General features: G+C 38.4%; 1 protein-coding gene across 1 annotated transcript; it reads right to left on the bottom strand.

Moving 5' to 3' along the window:
• Window positions 1-3749: 3749 nt before the first annotated feature.
• Window positions 3750-6551, bottom strand: LOC140819585 (pentatricopeptide repeat-containing protein At1g28690, mitochondrial). The gene has a single exon (XM_073179737.1). The coding sequence runs from the start codon at window positions 6528-6530 to the stop codon at window positions 4923-4925; it is 1608 nt and encodes a 535-aa protein (XP_073035838.1). The 5' UTR covers window positions 6531-6551; the 3' UTR covers window positions 3750-4922.
• Between the last annotated feature and the right edge of the window lie 4114 nt (window positions 6552-10665).

Genomic DNA, 10665 nt, shown 5'->3' with positions numbered 1-10665 from the left:
GAGGCGATGCAAGCAACAGGGGAAGAGGGTGGGCCCAATGTGGAGTACAACACGTTAGAATTACCCTTGTACTCTGTTAATGGCATCAATCATCCACAAACGTTGAAAATGAGAGCAAAGGTGGCAGGGCGAGAAGTGGTAGCAATGGTTGACAGTGGGGCAAGCCACAATTTCGTATCAAAAAAATTAATTGAGGAGTTGGGGTTGGGGTGTGACAGAGGCGTTCTGTTTGGGGTGTGTTTGGGGGATGGATGTCGAGTGTCCTGCCAGGGGGTATGCAGGGGTTTGGAGGTGGACATGGGACAGTGCCAAATCGAGATTGAAGGGTACCTGTTCGAGTTAGGGGAAATTGATCTTATTTTGGGAGTTGATTGGCTTCGCACTTTGGGGGATGTCTTGCTGAATTGGAACAAGATGGAGATGAGATTTAGCTGTGGCGGCCAAACAGTGGTTCTAAAGGGGGATCCCTCCCTCAGCCGATCCATGGTCTCATTCAAGGGTATCTCCAAGATTAGTGAGGTGGAGTTTTGTGGGGCAATATTGCTCAAATACAGTGAAGACAAGAGAGGAGGGAGAGACACGATGGGTGCGGAGGAAGCAATAAGTAATATCCTTGCCAAATATGAGGTGGTATTCCAAGAACCTAGTGGATTGCCCCCTTGTAGGCAGCAAGATCATGCTATATGCATCAAAGAAGGATGTGGACCAGTCTCAGTAAGACCCTATCGTTATGCACATCACCAGAAGGACGAGATTGAACGCATGGTGAGAGAAATGCTGACATCAGGGGTGATACAAGTTAGCAACAGCCCCTACTCAAGCCCGGTTATATTAGTAAAAAAAAAAGACGGGAGTTGGCGATTTTGCATTGACTACCGCGCTTTGAATGAAATCACTGTGGCTGATAAGTATCCAATTCCAGTGGTGGAGGAACTTTTTGACGAACTACATGGAGCAACGTTCTTCACCAAGCTGGACCTCAAATCTGGATACCACCAGATTCGGGTTCAAGCTACAGACATACACAAAACAGCGTTCAGGACGCATGAAGGCCACTACGAGTTTTTAGTCATGCCTTTTGGACTAAAAAACGCCCCGGCCACATTTCAAGCAACCATGAATGAGGTATTTCGCCCTCACTTATGGAAATTTGTATTAGTTTTCTTTGACGATGTTTTGATTTACAGTAAAAATTGGAAAGAACATATGCAACACATCGAAGTAGTGTTGGCATTGCTAAAGCAACATCAGTTGGTCCTAAACAAAAAGAAATGCCAATTTGGGTTGAGACAAGTGGAATATTTGGGGCATATCATCACATCTCAGGGGGTCAAGGTGGATCCTAATAAAGTTGAGAGTGTGGTACAGTGGCCGCAACCACAGAACACCAAAGGATTGAGGGGATTTCTAGGGCTGACGGGGTATTATCGGAAATTCATTAAGAACTATGGAAAAATCGCAAGACCACTCACTGAACAATTGAAGAAGAATAGTTTCGGGTGGAATGAAAGAGCTCAAGAAGCTTTCGAGATGCTAAAACAAGCAGTAGTGACGACCCCTGTGTTAAAGATGCCGGACTTTTCTAAGGAATTTATAATAGAATGCGACGCGTCCGGTACGGGAGTAGGGGCGGTGTTAGCTCAGGAGGGAAGGCCTATAGCTTTTTATAGCAAGGCTTTGGCAGATCGGGCATTGGCAAAGTCAACCTATGAAAGAGAATTGATGGCATTGGTTTTGGCAGTTCAACATTGGCGTCACTACTTACTAGGACGCAAGTTCCAAGTAGTAACAGATCATAAGCCATTGAGAAATCTGCTGCAACAACGTATAACCACCCCGGACCAACAATATTGGTTGACAAAACTACTTGGATATGAATTTGAAATAAGGCATCGAGCTGGGATTGAAAATGGGGCAGCAGATGCCTTGTCAAGGAGGGAAGACATTGGGGTGTTAGCTGCCATCACCACAGCAGAGTGGATAGAAGCACGGGATATTAAAAAGGCAGTGGAAAATGACCCAACTTGCCAAAAGATCATTGAGAATATGGACACCGCCCAAGGCAGTAGCAAGCATTATTCACTGACTAATGGGTGTTTACTCTTCAAAGGAAGGATAGTAATTCCTCGAACATCGCACTGGGCTATGACATTAATGAAGGAATTCCACGCCACTCCTGTTGGGGGACATTTGGGGGCCTTCAGGATGTATAAAAGGATAGCAAACAACTTCTTTTGGCCGGGAATGAAGAAGGATGTTTACAAGTTTGTGTCAGAGTGCGAAGTATGTCAAAAACAAAAATATGAGGCGGCAACTCTGGCTGGTTTGCTACAACCTCTGGATATTCCAGAGGCAATTTGGGAGGATTTAGCTATGGATTTTATTACAGGTCTTCCAAAGTCAAAAGGGTTCGAGGTAATCCTGGTAGTGATTGACAGGCTTTCAAAGTATGGGCACTTCCTACTCCTCAAGCATCCATACACGGCTTGCTCAGTAGCAGAAGTATTTACCCGCAACATAATCAAGTTGCATGGGGTTCCAAGGACCATTGTCAGTGATAGAGATGCAGTATTCATGAGTTTATTTTGGGCTGAATTGTTTAAACTACAAGGGACTCGTCTCAAAATGAGCACGGCATACCATCCACAAACGGATGGGCAAAGCGAGGCATTGAACAAATGTCTTGAGACATACCTCCGTTGTTTCTGCTCAGAACAACCCAAGGGCTGGTCACAGTGGGTGCATTGGGCGGAGTATTGGTACAATACTTCCTATCAAACGGCAGCAGGGATGACCCCATTCGAAGTGGTGTATGGACGGAAACCCCCGACTCTCATTAAATTTCTTCATGGTGAAACCAAGGTATCAGCGGTTTCGCACGCATTGGAGGATAGAGATGAGTTACTGAGGCAACTCAAATACAACTTAAGAAGAGCCGAACAGAGAATGACCAAATATGCTAACAACAAACGACGTGAGATCCATTACCAAGAAGGAGATGTGGTGTACCTGAAGTTGCGACCACACCGCCAGAACTCTGTCAGTACCAGGATCTTTCAGAAGCTGGCAGCCCGGTATTATGGACCTTATCGAGTCTTGAAGAAAGTAGGGCCAGTAGCATATCATCTAAAATTACCCGAAGGCTCCAAGATACATCCGGTATTTCATGTATCTTGTCTGAAGAAAGCAGTAGGTGGAGGCCCGAATGAAGTCAAGTTGCCAAGAGAGGTGGACACTGACTTGTTTCTCAATTTTGAACCCGAAGAAGTTCTAGCTGAAAGGACGAAAAGCAAAGGAAGACATTGGTGCCAACAGTTGTTGGTACGATGGAAAGGAAGGACAGAGGACGAAGCAACGTGGGAAGATAAAGAAGATTTCATAGCACAGTTTCCAGAATTTCGCCTTGAGGACAAGGCGATTCTTGAAGAGGCTGGGCATGTTATGGACCCAGATGCATTAGGCCCAAATACAGTAAGCCCAATACCTGCAGTAACAAGCCCAGGGACTGAAGCAACCAATAAACAAGGGCCCAAGATTATCAACGTATATTCTAGAAGAAGGAAGGGAGAAACCCGTGAGAGAATTGTATAAAAAGAGACGGAAGAAATAGATAGGGGTATTCAGTTATAAACTAAGAGAGATAGTGAGATTCCCTAACAGCTTGTTAGTGGAGAGAGTTGTAACCGGAAGTGGTTATTTCAATTTTATATCCTATTTTGTATTCTCTTAATCGGTCGCCTAACAATATTTGCTTCAGTTGAATGGAATTGGTTGTCTTAAGTTGATTTCAAAACCTCTAGCCATCAAAACTTATCTTTCTTCAGGTGGACTTGTCGGCCGTTCGTGATAATGGGAACTATGACTCAAAAGTGATGTATTTTTTTACCTGACTCTTCCAAGTTTCTTTTCTTGGATATCTCTTTCTTCATTTGTAGGATCGGAGTAGGAGAGAGAGAGAGAAGGAAGATCGGGCTAAAACATCTGAGAAAGCGGCAAGACTTGAGCGTTTCAATCTGGTTTTAATCAGATGACAGTCAGTGATAGGGAAAACTACTGGAGCTGGTTCTCGAATACAAGCTGGATGATGAATGTTTCTTGATAAAAACGGCGTGTTCTTTGCACCGAAGAAAGTAATGAAGATGAATGAATCCTTTCAGAATGATGTAATGATATGATAGATTGCCTTGAAGAATAAACTTTGTTTGATGACCATTAAACTCTTTTAAAACAAAACTGTTTGCTAGCAATGATTTTATGTCATCTGCATCTAACTGAATCCTGCACTTAGGTCTTTTGATACCGAATATCTGTGAAACCTCTAATTCAAGGTGATTCATCAGCTCATGTACATACAGGTTCTTTCAAATGGTAGTGGCCATAAAAAAAGAATCCCTTTCCACAAAATCAAAGAACAAAATAATCTGGCAAAGCAATGCTCAAGAAGCTAAAGGAAGAGTGAAGGTAATACATGTGATTCATAGACCGCCATTGAATTATCGCGAACTGTCTATGACTGAAGCTGTTCTCCTGCATTCAAACCTTACTTTCTGCAGGCATGTTCGGCGTAGCCTTGGATCATAGGATTTGCAAGTCATTTGAGGGGTCGAAAAATGTTTCCAGTGACAGAATTTTACCTGGAAGATTTGCCTCCTCTGTTATCTCCGTGCCCCCCAAGTAACAGTGCGTCAAAACATGAATAATACACAAGACATCCATATATTCTTTTGAAGTGAACGGGAAATTTTCAACCACTTCAGTAGTTCTGCAGAAATGGATGCAGAATAAATATCCAATCCTTTCTACATCCATCTTGTACAATTTCAGTATTCCGGAGGTGGAGTTCTCTTGAGGAGTTTTTGCTGCTATTTCTGAACCTGTGCACGAGGCCCACGATAACCAGATTTAGAACATTTAAAAAAAAATCATTCTATCACTTGTTTCCCTGCATGGAAAGCTTCTAAACCACTGTTAGACCCAATCCAAGTGAAGCCCGTGCCTTTGGATATTCCTCTTGCCTTCATCAACTCCCTCAAATGGCTTACACCATCCCAACTCCCAGCCTCAGCTAATGTATTCGATAATGCAACATAGGCCCCAGGACGATTGTTAGAGCTCAACTTAAAAAGCTCATTTGCAGCTATTTTAGCCAGATCCACATCACCATGAAGTCTACAAGAACTAAGTAAAGCTGCCCAAACATCAGAATTAGGCTTTTCAGGCATTTGCATCACAAATTCGAGCGCCTGGTTCAGATTTCCTGTGCGTCCTAAGAGATCGACCAAACAAGCATAATGCTCCATTGTTGGTTTCATGGAGTATTCCCTTTCTATGCTATCAAAGATCTCTCTTCCTTTGGCAACAAATCCTGCGTGGGCACAAGCAGACAATGCACCAAGAAAAGTTACATGATTTGGTACAATGTGACACTCTGTCGTCATGCTATCAAAGAGCTCAAGTGCTTCACTTGGATTTCCATTCTTCCCATAGCCGTCGATCATTGATGTCCACGAAAAGACATTCGTCTTGGGCATGTGATCAAAAATGCATCTTGCATCATCTGTTCTCCCACATTTGCAGTACATGTCTATGAGAGCACTCCCAACTTTAATATTTGTGAAAAATTCAGTTTTCATCAGTTGACCTTGGACCTGCTGACCAATTTCAAATGCTGACAAAATCGAGCAAGCTCCTATAATGCTTGCATATGTGGATATTGAAGGCATGAAATCCAAACGTCGCATATCAACATACATGTCTACGGCCTTCTTGGCAGTTTCAATGGATTTACTATACCCTTCCATCATAGCATTATAAATCACCGTGTCTTTCTCAATAGTCTTCTTAAACAAATGCTCGGCATCCTCAAAACGACGTTCGTTCATGTAGCCAGTGATCATCGAAGAAGAACAAATCACATTACTTTCCAACATCAAATCACACAACCTTCTCGCGTACGCAATACTCCTTCTCTTCACATACCAGTCAACCAACGCCGTATACAGCACATCATCACCATCAATATCACATTTCACCATCTGACAATGAACCTCCCTCCCCACACACTGCGACCACGTCTCGTCATTTCCACCATTCGACCCCTTCAAAATCATCGAATAGGTGAATGCATCAGGCTTTTTATTCGAAAAACACAGCTCTCTGCCCAAATCAAAAGCTTTATCAACACACCCGTGTCTTACATACCCAGAAATCATGTAGTTATAGGCTGACAAAGTCTTTCGAGGCAACCCATCGAACACCTGGCGTGCGTACGAAACACAAGAAGATTTCAAGTAAAGAATAAGGAGTTTGATGGAGACATTAACATCGGGGATGTACCCAGTTTTGAGAATTCGGGAATGGATCTTCTGGCCATGAAAAGGGTGGTCTGAGTTTATGTACTCCTGCAAAGACGATGCCAAAGAAGCAGTGGTTGAGCTACAATTAGCTTCTTTTGGTGGCAAGATTACTGTTGGGATTTTGGCCAATAATTTTTCATTTCTCATTGTTATTTCCAATTTGTCTTTGGCCATCAGATATTAATCATGTTCTCTCCAAAATATAAATAAATAATTACAAGTATTATATTTAAAACTTATTTAACACATTGATAAAAACTTGTGTGAGACGATGTCACATGTCGTATTTTGTGAAACAGATATCTTATTTGAGTCATCCATGAAAAAAATTATTTTTTATAATATTACTCTTTATTATGAATATCGGTAGAATTGACATATCTCACATACATATATATATATATATGGTGATTATGATGTTATTTTGTTGTTTTTTTTTTAAAAAAATTCAAACCGAATTGATCAAATTAATTTAGGGTAATCGTGAGTCGAATTGATTAAAAGATTTATCTCATAAAATTAATCTATCAAAAAATGTCACATGAATTTTTGTGTTAAAAAAATATAATTAGATATGAGATGTAGTATCTATAAATTGCTTTTGAATTTACCAAAACATCTTTCTTATACGAGGGAGTTTTTAAAATAACCTATAAAATTAATCTTAATTAAACTAAGAATTATCAAATATATATTTTGAATATATTAATCGATGAGTTGTTGGTCCGAAATTAAAGATGGTATATAAATATTAATAATTTCAAACGTTTTGTCAATATCAGTATAAAATTGTTTGGTCTTCCGACAAAGTCCCAAAATTTAAAAAATGTAAATTTTAGAATATATTCAATTTTAAGAGTAGATCTCTTGTGAGACGGTTTCACGAATATTTATTTGTGAGACGGGTCAATCCTACTGATATTCACAATAAAAACAATACTCTTAATATAAAAAGTACTAATTTTTCATGGATAATCCAAATAAGAGACACGTATCACAAAATACGACCCGTGAGACCGTCTCATATAAATTTTTGCCTAATTTTAATTGTGTTGGAATATATATCAAATCTTATTTTAATGCAACTACATGAAATAAAAAAATTAATTTAATTTTTAACAATCTTCATTTATTATTTCTATAAAATAAAATAAAATGATTAAAACATACAAGGTTTATAAAAAAAATGTATTTTTAAAATAGTCTTTTGATATCGGTTAAAATAAATAATCTCTCGAAAAAAGACAAAAACTTGTGTGATAAAACGTCGAAAGTCATATTTTATGACACAAATTTATTATTGAAATCATCTATGAAAAAAATATTTTTTATGTTAAGAGTATTATTTTTTATTATTAATATCATCGGAGTTGACCTACCTCACAGAATAAAATTCGTGAAATTCTCTCACAGATAAAGATTTATGAGACCGTGTTACGAAACATTCTACAAAAAATCATTATAGTTTCCGCAGTTTATTTTTTGAAAAATAATTTTGTAAAAAGATCTAAAAACAGAAAAATTATTTATTTATTTTAAAAAAAAAAATGAAACAAAAATCGGAGGCTCAGATCTTCAGAAAGAGGGCAGAGGGAACACCACCGCGCCATGGCTGCAGATCGCCGGTTGCATGCGAAGATACGCAGCGCCATCCGGGACCGCCACGCCAAGATACGGGTCGGATCGTCCCCACGCCCGACCCATTAGCTCAACAAAAACTGAAGAAAAACTCATCGTCACAGCCTCCTACATACTTCGCCAGATCCACAACATAAGATGAAGCAACTTCGACAGCTGAAGTAAAATGGGATTTCCATGAAACAAAAGGATGGAACCATGTATTTGTGTATATGTATATATATATATATTTGTACTTGTAAAGGGGTGATCGGCGATGTTTGCGAACCGAAGAAGGGCTGTTGGTATTCCGGGAAAATCACGGGCGGAACTGAGGCGGGCAACCGCCCTCGGATAAATCCCGTCCCTCTGTCGCCTCATTTTCTGAGCTAATGGGTCCTCCTGAATTGTTGCTGGTGAAAGTGGGTGTATATAATAACCCTAATAAGCAAAGTTGCGAAAATCAAGTAGGAAAGGGAAAATATGGGTTTATTTCACCGTACCTTGTGAGACACTGTCTCCATGAGATGATCAAAGGCCCAGATTTAAACACATATATCCCATGAAGTGATCAAAAGCCCAGATTTAATCATCATGTAAAATCAATAGCTGAGATCCTGTGAAGGCACTACCCCCACAGGTAGCATCTACTCTACCGAAAATATGACGCACAAATATAAAAATCTCGTCGTAAGTCCATTTATCTCACATATAAAGATTCGAGATTTTCTCTCGAAAGCAAGATCAATATCATATGCAAGATCGATATTATATGCGTTTGTCATGTGTAATTTTACGAGAAAATTATGACCAATATTAATTCTTCGAATTTTCCAATTTTGATTACACGTATCTTGAAAATACGAAATAATTTATGTACTCAATATTTGAAAACACCCAAAAATAATAAATCATTTTTATGAAAGAATTTTAGCAATCAATTAACTTGATCTTTTTTGGTTTTCATCTATTGACTTTTTAAAGGTGAGTTTTGATATAAGAACTTTTAATTTTTGATTATTTTGGTTTAATTAATAATATTATAGTTTTTCACATTAATTTATTACATTAATATTTTTCAATATCACAGCAGTAATTGAATCAAAATAATCAAAAACTAAAAATTGATGTAACAACTAAATTTTGAAAAGTTAATAAGAAAAAGTCGAATTTAGCATCAAAATGTCTGATAAATTTTGAAAAGTTATCGGATGAAACAAAACCTCGTACAATGTCTGATGAATTTTGAAAAGTTGTCAAATGAAACGAGACGATCGTGTGCTGTGTTTTCGGTATCAGTAGAAGATTCAAATAAATTTTGAAAGCATACTCAGTCTTAAATCGCCAATTTTCAAAATTAATTCCAAATAAGACATAAATAACAAAAAAATGTTTTTTGAAAAAACCTAAATACTGAAATCTGATTTTTTTTTTAAAAAAAGGAAAAATAGGAGGCTCAGATCTTGAGAAAAGAGGGCACAGGGAACACAACCACGCCATGGCTGCAGATCGGCGGTTGCACGCGACGATGAGCAGAGCTCATCCCGTCGCACCGCCGTCCGGGACCGCCCCGCCAAGATACGGGTCCGACCGTCCCCATGCCTTGGACCCATCAGCTCAACAAATCGAAAGAAAAAAACAAACCATCATCACAGCCTCGTGATTCCCCAGATCCACAACGACGCTATAAATTGGAAAACAGAAGGATCTCCGGCGACAGATTATTTAGGTGTCGCAGAAGGCATAAAGATACGAATGAGACCGCCGATTGAAACATAAACCAGCCGAAATACACCACACAGATATAGACACACACACACACACACATACATACATCTGTACTGCTAGCTAGTTGCTGTTGGTTAATCTGTTCGAAGAAGGGCTGTTGGTGTGTTGGAGAAAAATCATGGGCGGAGCAGAACGGGGGCAACCGCCCTCGGAGAAATCCCAGCCCCTCTGCCGCCTCATTTTCGTTTGAGCTGATGGGTGCTTGCGAATTCTGGTGAGTGGAGTAGCCTACTCATATTTTACAGGATTAAATTAAATTTGTTTAATTTGAGTTTAAGCCTAAAAAGAGATTTTTTTTAGTACATTAATTATTCTAAAACAAACACAATAGAAATATCATAAATTTAAGACTAAAAAATCTTCTAATAGTCAATTTTATGATATGAATATCTGACTTAATTCGACTCATAAAAAATATATTAATTTATAGGTAAAAAATATTATTATAATGATTAATTATAGTGAGTATTACATGTAATTTAAAAAATTAAACAAGTCTACTCGATCTTTTAAAAAGTACTTCCGTAAAACGGTCTCACGAGTTTTTATTCATTAGACGGGTCGACTTTATTCATATTTATAATAAAAGTATTTTTTCATGAGTGATCGAATAAAATATATGTCTCACAAATTAACTCGTAAAACCATCTCATATCAGTTCTTATGTTTAAAATTTATATGATGATAATTGTACTATTAATAAAACAAAAGAGTTGAATATTTGGTGAAGCCAGTTTCCTTAATTCCAAAGCTGTTCTTTTACACCTTTTAACTCTGATATATATGTAATTTACATAGTATGATTTGATTTTCATATCTTATAATTGTATTAAAAAAATTATCTTACTAAATTTCAGATCATATATAACTTTGTCAAAAATATCTTAATAAAGTATAAACTTTT

Source organism: Primulina eburnea, chromosome 18 (assembly GCF_022965805.1).
Source record: "Primulina eburnea isolate SZY01 chromosome 18, ASM2296580v1, whole genome shotgun sequence".
Taxonomy (NCBI): Eukaryota; Viridiplantae; Streptophyta; class Magnoliopsida; order Lamiales; family Gesneriaceae; genus Primulina; species Primulina eburnea.
This window is presented reverse-complemented; position numbering and strand designations above follow the sequence as displayed.

Coding starts and splice junctions, on each gene's coding strand:
- LOC140819585 (XM_073179737.1), bottom strand. CDS start 6,530: ATGGCCAAAGACAAATTGGAAATAACAATGAGAAATGAAAAATTATTG.